General features: G+C 43.4%; 1 protein-coding gene across 1 annotated transcript in view; it reads right to left on the bottom strand.

Moving 5' to 3' along the window:
- Positions 1–18,640, bottom strand: part of ARHGEF38 (Rho guanine nucleotide exchange factor 38) — a 178,682-nt gene continuing 160,042 nt past the window's right edge. Inside the window, exon 14 of the mRNA XM_077476667.1 lies at positions 1–7,336. Within this exon, the coding sequence (XP_077332793.1) occupies positions 7,151–7,336 (186 nt within the window). The 3' untranslated portion in view covers positions 1–7,150. The remainder of the gene's footprint in view (positions 7,337–18,640) is intronic.

The following is an 18,640-nucleotide window of genomic DNA, read 5'->3' as shown; positions in this document are numbered from 1 at the left end:
TGCTCTAAATATAGAAATCATTTATTATATATTAACATCTATGCATAAATCAATTTATTCAGTAAATTTCTACCTATACATTCATAGCTGCTCTTAGTGAAAAAATACAGAACGGATATCCTTCCATTATATCCCTTGCTTTCATAAGGTTTATACCTATATACCTATCTAGCGGGATATTTTATAGTGGGATATTATTATAATGCCACTTATTATTGCGATGATTGCTGCATGTCAGCGCACTGTACACTGTAAAAATATTCGCAGTGTGCGTCATTCCTGCAGTTAGCCTGCCAAACGCATATCTGCTTCCCATTTATACATCTAGCAAGTGAAACCTCTTTGCCGCCTGTGCAAGTCATCGGTTTGTAGCAGCACTTTTGAAATACAGTGGGTTAAAATTATACACAGCTTTAGCTTCGCAATATTGCCAGAAGAGTTATTTTATAACCACACGGGCAAAATTCAGCGACACAGAGCAGCTTTACAAGTAATTAATGTGTTGCTCAATAGGTTGTTTGGCCTCTGCCTCTGCCGAAACCATGGCAACCATGATAAATGGTGGCCAGTGGCTTCTCAGACTGTGCTGTTAATCACAGCCTGCACATCATGTCTGAACAAGAAATGGACACGGAATGAGCAGCACTGCCTCCAACGTGAAGCTGTCAGGCTCTTCCTTTATTTATGACCTTCAGGGTGAGGCCAGACAAGCGATTTGAGGGCTGTGTTTTTTAATTAAAAAGGCAAGACGTTCTAAAATGATGCTGTGCTGAGGACCGCTATGTCAGCGGTGTGGAGGATACAGGGATGTCATCTCCCCTAGTGAGACAGATGTCATGGTGGAGCTTCATTTTTCCTTTTTTCTTTTTTTTTTTTCAGGTTGAACTTGCCGTTTTGTTAACCTAATTATCCAATGGCGTGTTTTTCCCATAGGTTCGAAACAGATAATGGCTCTTATTTCTTGTAATATCTAAAGTATATTATGTTGGCCATAGCAACCAATCTGTTATAGTCTATACTTAAAGAGCAACTCCACTTTTGTTGAGAAAAAAACATTCCCCTCTGGGTGAATTATGCACATTACAAGGATTTTAACAATCTTTGTTGCAGATTCATATCTTTTGTTATTCTGAAGAAATCGCTGTTTAATTGTCTGCATTCATGTGAGAAAGTGAGTCTAATGGAAGTGGTTTCATAATTATCAATCAGCTGTGCACCTGCAGGGCACTAATGAGGAAAGCTGCTGGGCCTGCATTCCTTTAGCCGTGATTTCCTATTGAAAGTATCTCACCAAAAAATAAATTTTTGTTGCAGAGGATGCCTGAAATCTGACTTGTATCTTAGTGCAGAATTCTGGGAAAATGAGTGAGCCAATCGCACAAGCAGGAAATTATGTTTCTGGGGGGAGGCATTCTGTACACATTCTGTGTACAGAACAGTTTCAGGTAGCCATATTGCATAGAATTTTCAGAAATTTAGAGTTGCAGATTGAATAGGAAAGGTAATTTTTAATAACATTCAATTACAATATGACCTGTGTCACAATTGTATAAGCTATATTATTTTTTCTTTATTTGCTATTTTTTTCCCCTACAAAAGTGGAGTTACCCTTTAAGTTGGCTTAGTGAAAAATGGGGAAAATATGATTCAGTTTTATAATCTATAGTCTAGTGGCCATAGGCTTTGGAAGTTTAGAACTGATTAGTTAGACAAAGGAAGGTATAGGCTTCAAATACAAGTGCACTTTAAATAAACTATATGCAGTATCTCACAAAAGTGAGTACACCCCTCACATTTTTGTAAATATTTTATTATATCGTTTCATGTGACAACACTGAAGAAATGACGCTTTGCTACAATGTAAAGTAGTGACTGTACAGCATGTATAAGCCCTTGTACACACGGTCGGACATTCTGACAACCAAATCCGTTGGATTTTGTCCGACGGATTTTGTCCAAAACTGTTGCATACACATGGTCGGACAAAGTTGTCGGAAAATCTGATTGTGCATAACGTGATGACATTATTTCGTTACAACGGGACTACATTCAGGCTAGTAGCCAATAGCTTTGGTCTAGGAATTTGATCTGAGCATGCTTGGCACTTTGTCCGTCGGAGTAGGCTACACATGATCGGAGTATGTCCGATCGCAGCATTTTGTCAGAAAATTTTACCGGCAAGTTGGAAAAGTTGGTCCGTCGGATATTCTGACAGAAACAGTCCGATGGAGACCACACACAGTCGGAATATCCAACACAACGGTCCGATAGGACACATTCCGTCAGAATCTCCGACCGTGTGTACAAGGGCTAACAGTGTAAATTTGCCGTCCCCTCAAAATAACTCAACACAGCCATTAGGCCCCATTCACAGCTGAGCGTAACGTTTTCAGGCAGAAAGTTGTGCGTTTTTGCCACGATTTTGTACAGGTCAAAAGGTCACCAATGTAAAAGGCAGAAAAACGCCCAAATCTGCCTAAAAAAAAAAAGTTCCAGAACTTGTTTCGGCTTCAGGCATTTTGGAGTGGAGATGTGAACCATCTCCATAGAGAATAATAGATTTTTTCCCCTCCAGCGTTTTGTAGCTTCAGGCTTCAAGCTACAAAACGCTCAGGTGTGAATGATGCCTAAATGTCTAAACCACTGGCAACACAAGTGAGTACACCCCTAAGTGAAAATGTCCAAGTTGGGCCCAATTAGACATTTTCCCTCCCTAGTGTCATGTGACTCGATAGTGTTACAAGGTGTCAGGTGTGAATGGGAAGCAGGTGTGTTAAATTTGGTGTTATCGCTCTCACTCTCTCATACTGGTCACTGGAAGTTCAACATGGCACCTCATGGTAAAGAACTCTCTAAGGATCTGAAAAAAAAATTGTTAGTCTACATTAAGATGGCCTAGGCTATAAGAAGATTGCCAAGACCCTGAAACTGAGCAGCAACATGGTGGCCAAGATCATACAGTGGTTTAACAGGACAGGTTCCACTCAGCACAGGCCTTGCCATGATCGACCAAAGAAAAGTTGAGTGCACATGCTCAGCGTCATATCCATAGGTTGTCTTTGGGAAATAGATGCGAGTGTTGCCATCATTGCTGGAGAGGTTGAAAGGGTGGGGGGGGGGGTCAGCCTTTCAGTGCTCAGACCATACACTGCATCAAATTGGTCTGCATGGCTGTCATCCCAGAAGGAAGCCTCTTCTAAAGATGATGCATAAGAAAGCCGGTAAACAGTTTGCTGAAGACAAGCAGACTAAGGACATGGATTACTGGAACCATGTCCTGTGGTCTGATGAGACCAAGATAAACTTATTTGGTCCAGATGGTGTCAAGCTTGTGTGGCAGCAACCAGGTGAGGAGTACAAAGACAAGTGTGTCTTGCCTACAGTCAAACTTGGTGGTGGGAGTGTCATGGTCTGGGGCTGCATGAATGCAGTCGGCACTGGATAGCTACAGTTCACTGAGGGAACCATGAATGCCAACATGTACTGTGACATACTGAATCAGAGAGCTTGATCCCCTCCCTTCAGAGGGCAGTATTCCAGCATGACAACAACCCCAAACACACCTCCAAGACGACCACTGCCTTTCTAAAGAAGCTGAGGGTAAAGGTGATGGACTGGCCAAGCATGCCTCTAGACCTAAACACTATTGAGCATCTGCGGGGTGGTGGATGAGAGCAAGGTCTCTAACATCCACCAGTCTGTGATGTCATCATGGAAGAGTGGAAGAGGACCCCAGTGGCAACCTGTGAAGCTCCGCTTAACTTCATGCCCAAGAGGGCTAATGCAGTGCTGGAAAATAATGGTGGCGATACAAAATATTGACATTTTGGGCCCAATTTGGACATTTTCATTTAGGGGTATACTCACTTTTCTTGCCAGCGGTTTAGACATTAATGGCTGTGTGTTGAGTTATTTTGAGGGGACAGCAAATTTACACCGTTATACAAGCTGTACACTCACTAATTTACATTGTAGCAAAGTGTCATTTCTTCAGTGTTGTCTAATGAAAATTTATATTAAAATATTTACAAAAATGTGAGAGGTGTATTCACTTTTGTAAGATACTGTATATGTACTTGTACTCTACAGCTTATGCAAAATGGCAACCATTTTTGCTGCAAATAAACTCTTCCTGGCTGATACTAGAGGGTACAGTTCCAAAACAGGAGACCTGAGAAGAATGAGTAACCTGTCTACCAGATTTTCAAGAATGTACTCTGAGCCAGTAGGCTGCTGGCAAAATTCTCTTCACTAACTAGTAAAACTTGCCCATTATAATGTATTTGGCTAATTAAAAGGCTACTGAGACAAATGCTATGCAAAAATTCAGTTGTTTTTCTATAATAAAGCTTGCCCACTTATAATGAACTCTTTGAAATCTGGCAGCAATAGATTACATAGATGTCTGTTTTAGATACTGCAAGTTCACTTTCTGACTTTTTTTGACTACTACAGGGCAGTACATACTCTGTTCTTCCCCTACTTAGAATACCTAGATTAGAAAACAATGGGGCTGGTTGACTTACTAAAAGGTAAATAGTCTGTGTACTGCAAGTGCAGTTGCTCTAGATCTGAAGGCAACATGCAAGGAAAACAAAAAATGCATTTTTTGCTTGCACATGATTGGATGATAGAAATCAGCAGAGCTTCCCCTCATTTCAGAGCTGCCCCTCAGATCTACAGCGACTGCACTTGCAGTGCACATCTAGTGCACAGTATATTTGCTTTTAGTAAATCAACCTCCTTGTGATGGGTTTTTGCAGGCCCCTATGCACCAACCCTCTTAAATTCCATGCCTCTTGCTATGTTGACTGTTTTAATCATATATTTAATAAATTATTATTTGCTGTATTATAATACTAGTGTAAATCTCACCCCCATGTTATACAGTCTGAAGAAAACACAACTTTAGCATTTTACCTGGCAATTTTTTCATTCTCTTTAAAGAGAAGTGTTTGGGTCATTATCTGGACAATTGTACTTACTGTTACGTAAAATATAGATATGAAAAATATAAAATTTGAATACATTGAGATATTTGCTTTACGAATATGGATAGGCACTTAGTAAAGGCTTGTGGTATATTAGATATTAATTACATTATTTTATAGAATCACAGAGATTTGAGCCCTCCAAAATTTCGGAGGATTTCAGTACAGTATCAGTAAAGTGAGTACACCTCTCACATTTTTGTAAATATTTTAATATATCTCAACACACAGCCATTCATGTCTAAACTGCTGGCAACAAAAGTGAGTACACCCCTAAGTGAAAATGTCCAAATTGGGCCCAAAATGTCAATATTTTTTGTGGCCACCATTATTTTCCAGCACTGCCTTAACCCTCTTGGGTATGGAGTTCACCAGAGCTTCACAGATCGCCACTGGAGTCCTCTTCACTCCTCCATGAGGACATCACGAAGCTGGTGGATGTTAGAGAACTTGCACTCCTCCATCTTCCACTTGAGGATGCCCCGCAGATGCTTAATAGGGTTTAGGTCAGGAGATATGCTTGGCCATTCCATCACCTTTAACCTCAGCTTTTTTAGCAAGGCATTTGTCATCTTGGAGGTGTGTTTGGGGTCGTTCTCATGTTGGAATACAGCATGCAGCCCCAGACCATGACACTCCCACCACCATGCTTGACTGTAGGCAAGACACACTTGTCTTTGTACTCCTCACCTGGTTGCCGCCACACACGCTTCACACCATCTGAGCCAAATGAGTTTATCTTGGTCTCAACAGACCACAGGACATGGTTCCAGTAATCCATGTCCTTAGTCTGCTAGTCTTCAGCAAACTGTTTGGGAGCTTTCTTGTGCATCATCTTTAGAAGAGGCTTTCTTCTGGGTTGACAGCCATGCAGACTAATTTGATGCAGTGTGCGGCGTATGGTCTGAACACTGAGAGGCTGACCTCACCCCTTCAACCTCTGCAGCATGGCTGGCAGTACTCATATGTCTAGTTCCCAAAGATAACCTCTGTATATGACGCTGAGCATGTGCACTCAACTTCTTTGGTCGACCATGGGGAGGCTTGTTCTGAGTGGAACCTTTCTTGTTAAACCACCATGCTGCAGCTCCGTTTTAGGGTCTCTGCAATCTTCTTATAGCCTAGGCCATCTTTATGTAGAACAACAGTCCTTTTTTTTCAGATCCTCAGAGTTCTGTGTCATGAGGTGCCATGGTGAACTTCCAGTGACCAGTATGAGAGAGTGAGAGCGATAACACCAAATTTAACACACCTGCTCCCCATTCAAACCTGAGACCTTGTAACACTAACGAGTCACATGACACCGGGGAGGGGAAATGGCTAATTGGGCCCAATTTGGACATTTTCACCTAGGAGTGTACTCACTTTTGTCGCCATCAGTTTAGATATTAATGGCTGTGTGTTGAGTTATTTTGAGGGAACAGCAAATGTACACTGTTATACAAGCTGTACACTCACTACTTTACATGCAGCAAAGTGTCATTTTTTCAGTGTTGTCACATGAAAAGATATAATAAAATATTTACAAAAATGTGAGGAGTGTACTCACTTTTGTGAGATACTGTATATTCCAATAATTTCATACCATAGAAAAGTTTAAATCATTTATATATATATAGAATCTGCCTTAAATTGTAATTTTACATTTTTGAACCATAATTTGTTGAATAAAAAATATTTCTATAAAACTATTTAACATACTATGAATATACAGTATATCAGTATCATATTGCATTATAGTGTTTCTATATTTGTGCCAGAATAATATCTGATATGTTTCAAACTCATTACAATGCATATACCCAATGTTTTGGTGGGTAGGTGTATACGTCATCATAGTTGTGGCAGCATAGGTAGTACTTTACAATTATAGTCCAGATATACTGTATACCGTAAGTGCTTTGAGTTGTACATACACTCATGCTACACAATATTTCCAATCAGAGGGAAAAAAGGAAAAAAAAAAAAAAAAGAAGAGAGGACCTGTTTTCTGTTGACACCTGTTCTTTTTTCAGGTCAAGGCAGTCAGATCCCATTGCACTCTGGATATATATGATATCCTTCACATTATACAGACACAGAGGTGTCTAGTTTCTGCTAATACAAAGTCAGAGTTGTCGTAGATTTCTTCACAATGCTTTCAGGGAGATGAGCCATAGCTATGCATATGTCATCTTTCCAAGGTAATTTGCAGGAACATAACCTTTCTGGCCATGTGCCTCTCCAAGCCACCACTCTTTGTTTCCACTCATATCACAGAACTTAAGGATTCTGACCCGCTGATGCTCTTCCAAAGTAAGTTCCTGCTTACTTCTTGCTTCAAATGCATAAACAGCATAGAAAATCTGAAATGCGTAAAAGACAATTGTTAGATTTTACTGTTATATAAATAGAGAAACTTGCTAATATAAAATGTATGCTATGAAATAAAGGTGGCCAAATGTTAAGACCTCTTACATATGTATATCAAAATGTAGTGCCTATTGCAGGTTTTAAAAAAAAAGGAACTTCACCCCAGAGAGAAAAAAAAATGAAAAGTCAGTAGCTACAAATACTGTAGCTTCTGACTTTTAATAAAGGACACCCTTCACCCAGGTTGGTTCTTTGCTGGATTGTCGGGTCCCCAGCAGCGGCATGTGTACTGTGGGAATCTGGCTGTAACTTCTTGCGGCTTCAAATGCCCGTGCCATGCTGCATTTTCTGAATGGTCCCATGTCCCAGAAAGCTGCGGGCAAAGAGAAGGAGGGCGTAGACAATCACGAGTGGGCATGGAAATGGGTACCTATCAAAACCAGGTACCCGCTCCCCACCCCCAAAAATGTTAAAGCACCATATATGGTGGGGGGCATAAAGCGGGACTTCCCTTTTAGAGTGAAGTTCCACCTTAATGTGCATTGATCACTTATTGAAACCCAGGAAAATATTATTTGTTTTAAGACAGCAGTAGATTAATTTTACCTTGAGCTCCAGACCATTTTGAATTTATGTCCCCCCCACCCAGGGGAGGGCTGGGCCAGGGGGCAGGGATGCAATTGCCCCCTGGGCTTCTCTGATATACGGTGGCAAAGGCTGCTGTGTCGTCAGCTCAAAACCGCAACATGCACAGTTCTTGAGCTGGCTGAGTCCAGTACTGTGAGCCAGAGATGTCTTCATGTCAGGGCTGACAGTCTGTGTTACACAGCACAGCCCCGCCCAGCCCCTCCCTACTCCACACCATTGGCTGGCAGAGGCTGGACCTGCTCTCTGCTCAATCTGAGCAGTTGGCTGGAATCCAGTGAGGCTCCTGGGAGGCTGGGACCATCCAAGTAAGTGAGCTCCTCCTCTCTGCAGCCAAAGAGTTTTTTTCTAGCAGCCTGTGCCAGTACCTTGCCCTCCTAAGGCTAGGTGGTATGATGAGGGCTCTCACTGACATGCTGCAGTTTGGCTGCAGTGCTGGTGTACTGGCAGTCATCCTGCATGTTGCCCCTGGGACATAGAGGATGCCATTTTTACTGCATGTTCTGAAAGTGCACAAAACGTCCTGCATGCTGCATGTTCGGTGCACTTTCAGAACATGCAGCAACAATGAGTAACCTAAAAGAAGTCTGAGGGGGTGTGACACCCGCCAGTATACCCGCACTGCAGCCAAACCGCAGCACACCAGTGTGAGCCTAAATGCTTGTATTCACTTGCAGCAGCCACTGCCACTCCTCTGAAAAGGATCCATGCTCAGGTCACTTTTCAGAGGCATTTGACAGGCAGTGAATAATTGATATCACATTTCATCCCTGCCTGCTTTAACCCCCCTAAATGCCAATCCCTGCAGGTAATGACACAGTTCACTTTGAACTCCACCTTATTTCCATTACTCTCTGTAGGTATTAGATGTGGTCTCTTTTTGTTTGCACATCTAATACCAAAGGGTACTTTCACACTGGGGCGATGTGGGCGGTAGTGGTACAGCGCTGCTCGTTTTAGTGGCGCTTTATCATTGTTTTAGTGGCGCTAGCGGGGCACTTTTAACCCCCACTAGTGGCCAAAGAAAGTGTTAAAAAGGGCCGTGTTGCATTCATTTCAATGGGCTGGGCACCTCTCCCAAACCGCCCCAATAATGCTGCTTGCTGGACTTTTCAGAATGTCCTTCAAGCGCACCGCCCCAGTGGGAAACCTGGGGTGGCATAAGAAGCGCTTTACAGATGCTATTTTTTAGCACTAAAATGCCTGTACAGCGCCTTCAGTGTTAAAGGACCCTAAAGAGAGTTCTGGAAAAAAGGTGGAGTTCAAAGTGAATTTCTACACCTAAATGGAGCCCCCCTTTCAGAAGATTTGAGGATATTATTAAACCCAGAGACTGGTGGACTTAGGCCACAATAGACAGATTGAAATTCTGCCGGTTCAGCAGACATTTCAATCTATCTCTGTGCAGATTGGTTGTACAGAATTTGACTCCATTAACTGACAGTACAACCAGCGTGTCTTTATGTTTTTTAGCGAACAGTGCTGGCTGCTATAGCTGCCAGCAGTGATCACTGTATTCTGATGGCTTGGAAACTTTCACCTCAGAGCACACACCGACACACAGCTCTTATGGAAGCTTGGTAATTCAAGTTCTGGGCTTCCCTAACATTACAGCCCTGTGGGGCTGTGACCAAGTCTGGGCAAGAGCTGGGATATGACATTACTTACCTCATATCCCTGCCACTCCTAAACCTGCTCCACTGCAGCACCAGGCCCACAATGCCCTTAATCTGGCCTGTGCTCCGGCATGCGCCTGCATGTGCATTTCTTACTATCCGCAATTGAGACAGGAGGAACCTGCACCCTGGTGAATCTGGTGTTCATGCCGGGGAGACAGCAGGACTTGCGTGTTTAGCCTGCTGCGCTCACTGTGACTCTCAGTTACTCTGCTTGCTTGGCTTGCCCAGTGGTGTGGTGCTCACTCACCAGAGAAGCTCCAGACTCCACAGGTAGTGCTTAGTGTGGTGGCAGTGACAGCACAGTCTTTAGTCTTCATCTTCCTGCAGTCTCATTGGTCTGTGTACTGGGTGTGGGGAAGGGGCCAGCTCTTTTACTCAGTCTCTCTGGGGGCAATCATGCAGTCTCTTTCTGAGAGACTGCTCCACTTCACACTGCCTGTACAGAGACTGACTGCTTCACAGTGCCTGCACAGAAAGTGACTGCTCTCTCTGCGCAGGCAGTGTGAAGCGAGGTCTGTGCAGGCAGTGTGAAGCGGGGTCTCTCTCTGTGGAGGCAGTGTGAAGCGGGGTCTCTCTCTGTGCAGGCAGTCTCTCTGTGCAGGCAGTGTGAAGCAGTCTCTCTCTGTGGAGGCAGTGTAAAGCAGTCTCTCTCTGTGCAGGCAGTGTCAAGCAGTCTCTCTCTGTGCAGGCAGTGTCAAGCAGTCTCTCTCTCTTTGGGGCAATGTGGAGCAGTCTCCCTCTTTCTCTGTACGGGGAATGTGGTGTAGATGGGTGGTGAGCTGATTCAGTGGTTCAATGGGCCACTTGACTGGACTTGCCCCCCAGGCCTAAGGCTGCCAGACCTCCCCTGCCCCCATCCACCAACTAATTAAATAGGATCAGAAATAAGGTCAGATTTAATTTTCATTGGATCCTATGCAGCAGTATACACTTTGCAAATTCCACACAGTGGTGTTAGATAAAATGGAAACAGTGCTTCCAAGTACTGGAAGTGTGCATCTGTATTGTGTATGGTCATTTGGTCATCTTAAAGCAGATCTCCAGACAAAAAAAAAATGTTTTAAAGTATAAAAAAAAATAAAAAATTTCTGCAATATTTAGCTGCAATTTAGAGATTTCACATCACAGTACTTTTTTTTCTGCCACTAGATGTCATCAGTTTTTCATCCGTTTTTCATCAGTTTTTTTACATCCACTACCAGTGCAAAAATGTAAGAAAAACTGACGATTTGTCAGTTTACATCAGTTTTTCATCCGATCCATTTTTTTAACAGAAGAAAAATAGAGCTTTGATCAATATCAAAAAACAGATGATGATGGATGCAGATGTAAACTGATGTAAATGAATGACCATCCATTTATATCAGTTTTTCCATAGACATGCAGTGATGTCCATTTTTCATCCGTCAAAGGATGGATAAAAAACCGACAAACTGACAGCTTGTGTGAAAGGGGCAAAGCTTATTTAAGGTCAAAATGTAAAATCATATATTTATTTCCATGTGGAATTTCAATTATTTCTAGTCTAGTTCTATTATTCTGAATGATCTTGAAGTTTGTAAGCGCACTTTGTTGGAAAAGAACAGTATGGTTGCTAATAAACTGACAGTACAGTATGCAATATACCCATCTATGCAGCAGGTGGCACTGTAGTATTATAGTGTAAAGATCATGTATTCTATGATATATGATGTAATAGGAGTGTCAGGGCTGGGCTCAGCCCTTCCTTCTCTGAACAGGCAATTCAGCTGTCAGTTAATTGCCAACTCCAATGTTTCCACAGTGACTCACCTGGTGATGATATTCTGTCTGTCGGTCCTGCTGGTTACTTAAGCTGTTAAGTCCAGATCATCTATGCCATCGCCAACATATCAAGAGACACTCTCCTGTGTTCCTGCTTAGACTTGCTTGGCTGATGTCCCTTCTGGTTCCTGATCCTGCTTGCAGTTCCACTATGCCGATTCTCTGGTTGCCTGATTTCCTGGCCTGTTCTGAAGTACTCTGATCTCTGGCTCCCTGACGTCCTGGCTTGTCTGATTATCCGTTACGGTTACCGAACTCTGGCTATGTTTTGACCACGTTTGCTCTGTTTACCTTTTACCATTATCATTAAACAGTGTAATTTTTACTGCACTTCTCAGTCTGATTCATGGTTCCTGTCAATAGGTGAAGGCAATGAATTCAGAAGATGCATTCAATCCACTTGTTGATAATATTTTTTCCAGATTGGATGAGCAGGATCACCGCATGGATTCTTTTGCCATAGCGTTACAGACACTCCTGAGTCGCACAGCTCACCTGGAATCTCCCACTGTGGCTGCTCCGTCTCAGTCTCTGAGTATTACCTCTTTAAGAGGTATGTCTGGTTCCGCTTCGCTTCCACAGCGATTTGGGGGCGATCCAGTTCAATGCAGAGGGTTTCTCAACCAGGTTGAGATATACTTTGAAATGCTGCCCCGGGCATTACCCACGGACAGAAGCAAAGTAGGTTTTGTGATATTTTTGCTTTCTGAGAGAGCCTTGCCCAGGGAAAACTCTCTATGGGAGAGGCAAAAACACGTTGACCTGAGTTACCCAGAAATTGTGGCTTCCTTCCAAAGGGTATTTGATGTTCCCGCATGCTCCACTTCTGCTGCCAAGAGCCTCATTCCATCAGAGTACGAGAACTGTTGCTGATTACACCATTGAGTTCCATACTCTGGCAGCAGAGGTTGCTTGGAACAATGAGGCCCTCATGGCTGCCTTTTCTTATGGTCTCTCAGATACCATCAAAGATAAGATAGCAGCCTGAGCTATACCTACTGAGCTGGAGAATTGACTCCAGACTCAGAGAAAGACTCTTTTAAGGAGCGCTTGTGGAAGCCTCCTGTACATTTGTCTCCGAGCTTTGCAGTCCCACCCTTGCCTCCCTCACCTTCCATGCCTTCTAGTACCGAGTCGGTCAGTGAAGTGGAACCCATGCAGTTGGGCTTCACACGTCTCTGTGGATAAGAGAACCCTTAGGAGGAGGGAGAGGTTGTGGCCAGGAAGGTCACTTTTTGAAGTCTTGTCCTACCCATCCAGGGAATGCCCAAACCTTAAGGTCCTGTAGGGGACAGACCTTAGGTGGTGTGGTTTAGTTCACATGTATCCAGAAGGATAAGCCCCTGGTTCCGGCTACCCTTTCTTGGTCTGAGCCGTCCGTTGAGATACATGCTCTAATCGACTCTGGGGCTGCAGGCCTGTTCATTGAAGCTGCCTTTGTATCTAAGCACTCCACTTGGCATTGAGGCTCTTGACAGGAGACCTCTACAGCCTGCCCATATGACTCATAAAACTGCTCCTTTGTCCATGGCCGTAGGGGCTTTTCACCTTGAGATAATCCAATTCCAAGTCATTTCCCCACCTAAGTTTATGGTGGTTATTGTTTATCCTTGGTTACAGAGGCACAACCCCTCATTTGATTGGCTTTGTGCTGAGGTTCTTTCCTGGTTGCCACAATGCAGCAAGACATGTTTTCAGAATGTGACTAAGGTCCTGTGCACCTTTTCACTCTCCTCCCTGCCGGAGGGGTACCTCAATTTTAGCTATGTCTTTGACAAAGGTCAAGCCGGTAGTTTGCCTTCACACTGGTCAAATAATTGCGCAGTTGTCCTTCAACCTGGTGCCACACCCCCTCGTTGCCGGGTTTACCCTTTGGCGGTCTCAGAGGACAAGGCCATGTAGGAGTATGTTGCAGGCGCACTTTCTGGAAGATTCATCTTTGTGAAGAAGAGTGGTGAACTGAGGCCTTATATTGAATATAGGGGTCTCTATCATTTCACAATTAAGAATGCTTATCCAGTTTTCGAAAATGTTCATTGTATTCCACTTAAGAAGTTGCTGACGTCTAAGGACCTGCCTTCCATTTTGCTCGGGAGATCTTTAACTTACATGGGCTACCCAAGGTGATTGTTTCAGACAGGGGTAGTCAGTTTGTGTCCCGGTTCTGGCAAGCCTTTTGGGAATCCAGCTTTATTTCTCCACTGCCTATCATCCGCAGTCTAATGGGGCCGCAGAATGAGCCAACCAGTCGTTGGAGCAGTTTCTACATTGCTATATTTCTGACCATCATAACAACTGGTCAGACCTCTTACCTTGGGCGGAGTTTGCTCACAATAGTGCCATGAATTCTGCTTCCTGATTGTCACCGTTTATGGCGAACTATGGTTTCCAACCATCCATGCTGCCTGACTCATTTGTTCCTCAGAGCATTCCTGCATTAGAGGAGCATTCCCAAAAATGCAGCGTTAGCGGGATCAGCCCAGATACCTGCTAGCACCTGCCTAGCCCACCCAAGTGCAGTATCAATTGATCACTGTCACTTACAAAACACTAAACACATAACTGCAGCATTCGAAGAGTCAGGCCTGATCCCTGCGAATGCCAACAGTTTTTTTGGTAGCGTTTGAAGCAGTCGCAGATAGTCAGGTGCTCTTTTTTCCTGTGAATCTCACTAGTTGTACCAGTAAATTTAGAGGCCAAAATGTCCAATCAAAGGTACACTAGTGAAGAGGCCTACACGTTTATGAACATGACAGATTAGAGTGAAGAGGAACTTACCCATCTGTCAGATTCAGGCTCAGAATTCAAACTTATAGACAGCAGCGGCACTCTGACAGCGGAGTAGTGGTCCTTGCCAAGGTCAGGCGTACCCGACCCCGTTCTGCTGTTGAGGTGCAAGAACCGCAGGGCTCTCATATGGAGCAGAGAGCCAGTACTAGTGCCGCTCATCTTTCTGGTGAACTGGCAAGCACCAGCGGCCTAGTACATCCTGGTTGTACATCCAGCACTGCAGTAACACTTGGTGACGTGGTGAGTGCCATAGGTGCAGTTCAAGCTGGTGAGGTGGCTAGCGCAACTAGTGTCCTGCAGTCGCCAAGAAGACAAAGACAGGCCCGTTGAGCCCATAGTGCCCTTCCTGCTGCATTTGCCAATCTGAATTGGGATCCCCGGACTTCTGAAGCACCTGTACTTCCCCCATTCACTGGTCAACCTGGAATTCAGGTGGAAACAGTTTATTTTACGTCACTTGATTTTTATTGCTTTTTTTTCACGGAAGATCTCTATAGATCTATTGTGGATGAAAGCAAGTTGTATGCTGGTCAATATATTGCCGCTAATCCCCAGTTGGCCCTTGCCAGAGATTGTTTACTCACGATCAAGTTGTCTGCGTTGATGAGTCCCTGGTTACGTTTTCTGGCCGCTTTTCATTCAAGCAGTATATTCCCAGCAAGCGTACCAGATATGGGATCAAGATGTATAAGCTCTGTGACAGGGTAACAGGCTATACATATAGTTTTATGGTTTACGAGGGAAGAGACAGCTACGTAGAGCCGGAGAACTGCCCAGACTACATAGGGAGCGCTGGTAAGATGGTGAGGAACTTGGTGTTTCTTTCTTTTTTCAAAAATTTGTAACAAAAAGAGAGGTCTGCAAAATACCCAACATGCCTCTCAGCAAATAACTTGGGGTGTCTACTTTCTATAAATGGGATCATTTGGGGGGGGGGGGGGGGTTGTGCTGTCTGGCCTTCGAAACTGTGATAGTCAGTGAGGAGTAAAATCAAAAATTTACGCCCTTAGAATGCCTGAAGGCGGTGATTGGTTTTCGGGGTTCTGTACACGGTTAGACTGCCAAAAAGTCTCACACATGTGGTATCCCCATACTCAGGAGAAGCAGCAGGATGTATTTTGGGATATAATTCCACATATAACCATGCCATGTTCGAACAATATATCATTTAGTAACAACTGTGTAAAAAAGAAAATAAAAAATGTAATATTCCTGAAATTTGTGGCAAAATATAAAATATATTGCATGGGCTCAACATGCCTCTCAGCAAATAGCTTTAAGTGTCTTCTTTTCAAAATGGGGCCATTTGCATTGGCGTCTGCAAGAGGGGGCAAGGGGGGTCAAGTGCCTCCCTCGGAATCAGCAAGGTGACAGTGCGGGCAGTGCCGGCTAAACTGTGCCTGATGGCAGATGAACATGCACATCAGTACACAGTCACAGTTCACTGCCCAAGTCAGACCTAAAGTGCCTTTGCAGACCTGCAGCGGGGTGCTGAGTAATGGAATGCTCCCTGTGCTCCTACACTCAGCTGAGTAGACATCAGTTACTCCTCTCTGTCAGGAGGCGCGAACTCCGCCACACATATCATTTCTAGTCCCCGCCTCTGACATGAGGTCATTCAGAGGCCGGGACAGAAAGAGATGCAATGCGAGGGAGCGTGCATGTTGCTGAAATTAAGTAAGTGAGCAATGGCAGACAGAGGAGCATTACAATATATGTTGTAATGTTACAGTAAATCTTTTCCAGTGCACAGGACTGGTTAATGTCTTGGGAACTGTGGTGGGTTTTGTGATTGTAGGTTAATTAAGCCATTAGGCAGTAATATGCAGCATGAAGGGGTTAATGAACTGACGCTGGCCGCTAATTCAGCACAAGGCGTTAATGAACACTGCCATTGATCTCTAATGCATCGGTGGCCAGTAGCAGTTAATTAACCCCTTTGTGCTGCATTAGTGACCAGTGTCGGTGTTAACCTATTTCTGCTGCAATACAAATGGGTAATTAACACTGCCACTGGCCACTACTGCATTAGTGATCAATAGCAGTTTTCATTAACCCCTTGAGCTGAATTAGTGGCCAATGTTGGTGTTAATTAGCTCCTTCATGCTGCATGGTTTTAAATTAGCATATCACCACTGGCCATCAATGCTATTATTATTATTCAGGATTTATTTAGGGCCAACAGTTTGCGCAGCGCTTTACAATATGAGGGCAGATAGTACACTTACAATACAAATCAATACAGGAGGGATCAGAGGGCCCTGCTCGTTAGAGCTTACAATCTAGAAGGGAGGGTCAAGTTGAAAAAAAAGGTAATAACTGTGGGGGGGATGAGCTGATGGAAAAAATGAAAATACAGCTGTTAGGTGTGGGTATGATAGGCTTCTCTGAAGAGAAGTGTTTTTATGGATCGTCTAAAAGCTAATAAAGTTGGAGATAGGCGGACAGATTGGGGTAGAGCATTCCATAGGATTGGAGAGGCTTTGGAAAAGTCCTGGAGGCGAGTATGGGAGGAGGTGATGAGGGAGCTAGAGAGCAGGAGGTCTTGAGAGGAACGAAGAGAACGAGTAGGTTGGTATTTAGAGACTAAGCTAGTGATGTAGCTGGAGGCAGAGTTGTGGATGGCTTTGTATGTAGTTGTTAGTATTTTGAATTTAATTCTTTGGCTGAGCGGAAGCCAGTGGAGGGATTGACAGAGAGGAGTAGCAGACACTGAGCGATTGGTAAGGTGGATGAGTCTGGCAGCGGCATTCATGATGGATTGAAGAGGTGATAGACTATGTAGAGGCAAGCCAATGAGAAGGGAGTTGCAGTAGTCGAGGCGAGAGATGACCAGTGAGTGAATTAAGAGCTTTGTTGTGTCATTGGTTAGAAAGGGGCATATTTTGGAGATGTTGCGGAGGTTGAGGCGGCAGGATTTGGACAGTGATTGGATGTGTTGCTTGAAGGAGAGTTCAGAGTCCAGGACTACACCTAGAACCCTGGCGTGAGGGGATGGGCTTATGGTTGTGCCATCGATTTTGACAGTGAGATCAGGCAAAGGGGCATATGGGGGATCAAAAATTATAATGCTATGTAATTTTTCAATCACTTTTAAATAAGTACAATATTCAATGGGCTCCAAATGCCTCTCAGCAATTTCCTTGGGGTGTCTACTTTCCAAAATGGGGTCGTGTGTGTGTGTGTGGGGTTGTACTACCCTGCCATTTTAGCGCCTTTCAAAAAATGAGATAGGCAGTCATAAACTAAAAGCTGCATAAATTCCAGAAAATGTACCCTAGTTTGTAGACGCTATAACTTTTGCACAAAGCAGTTAATATACTCTTATTGACATTTTTTTTTATTATCAGAGACATGTGGCTGAATACATTTTGGCCTAAATGTATGACTAAAATTTAGTTTATTGCATTTTTTTTATAAATAAAAGTAGAAAACATCATTGTTTTTCTTCAAACTTTTTGGTCTTTTTCCATTTATAACGCAAAAAATTAAAATTGCAGAGGCAATCAACTACCATCAAAACAAAGCTCTATTTGTGGGGAAAAAAGGACGCAAATTTTGTTTGGGTACAACATTGCATGGCCGTGCAATTACTAGTTAAAGCAGCGCAGTGCCAAATTGTAAAAAGTCCTCTGGTCATTGAGCAGCCTAATCTTCTGGGGCTGAAGTGGTTAAATATCACCAAAATAAAGCTCTATTTGTGTGAAAAAAAATTATAAAAATTTCATATGGGTACAGTGTTGCATGACCACGCAATTGTTATTCAAAGTACGACAGCTCTGAAAGCTGAAAAATAGCATGAGCAGGAAGGGGGTAAAAGTGCCCAGTAGGCAAGTGGTTAATGTGAGAATTGCAAAAGTTGCCATTGCTGGTCTCTCTCCGAAAGAAACTTACTGTATTGACTTACCATAAACATCTCTGAAGTGCAAACATTTTCCTAACATCCCATTAAGCCCCTGTGGAATCTAGTGCCCTGACATCTGCTCATTCTCCCCTAATATTATCCACATGTGCTCAAAGGCAAAGCAAAGTGGAGTTTATGCACTGTGGATGCTGAACCCCAAAACAATTTTTTTTTATTGCAGCTTACCAGTCCTTAGAAGCTGTGGCTGCCTTAATTTTCATTTACACCTGAGACCTTGTAACACTAACGAGTCACATGACACCGGGGAGGGAAAATGGCTAATTGGGCCCAATTTGTACATTTTCACTTAGGGGTGTACTTGCTTTCATTGCCAGCGGTTTAGACATTAATGGCTGTGTGTTGATTTATTTTTGAGGGGACGGTAAATTTACACTGTTATACAAGCTGTACACACTACTTTACATTGTAGCAAAGTGTAATTTCTTCAGTGTTGTCTAATGAAAAGATAATAAAAT

This window comes from Lithobates pipiens, unplaced genomic scaffold, assembly GCF_037356315.1.
Source record: "Lithobates pipiens isolate NorthernLeopardFrog02 unplaced genomic scaffold, aLitPip1_a1.2 Scaffold_13, whole genome shotgun sequence".
In the NCBI taxonomy this organism is placed as follows: Eukaryota; Metazoa; Chordata; class Amphibia; order Anura; family Ranidae; genus Lithobates; species Lithobates pipiens.
The sequence above is the reverse complement of the archived record's forward strand: the minus strand, read 5'-3'. Positions and strand labels throughout refer to the sequence as shown.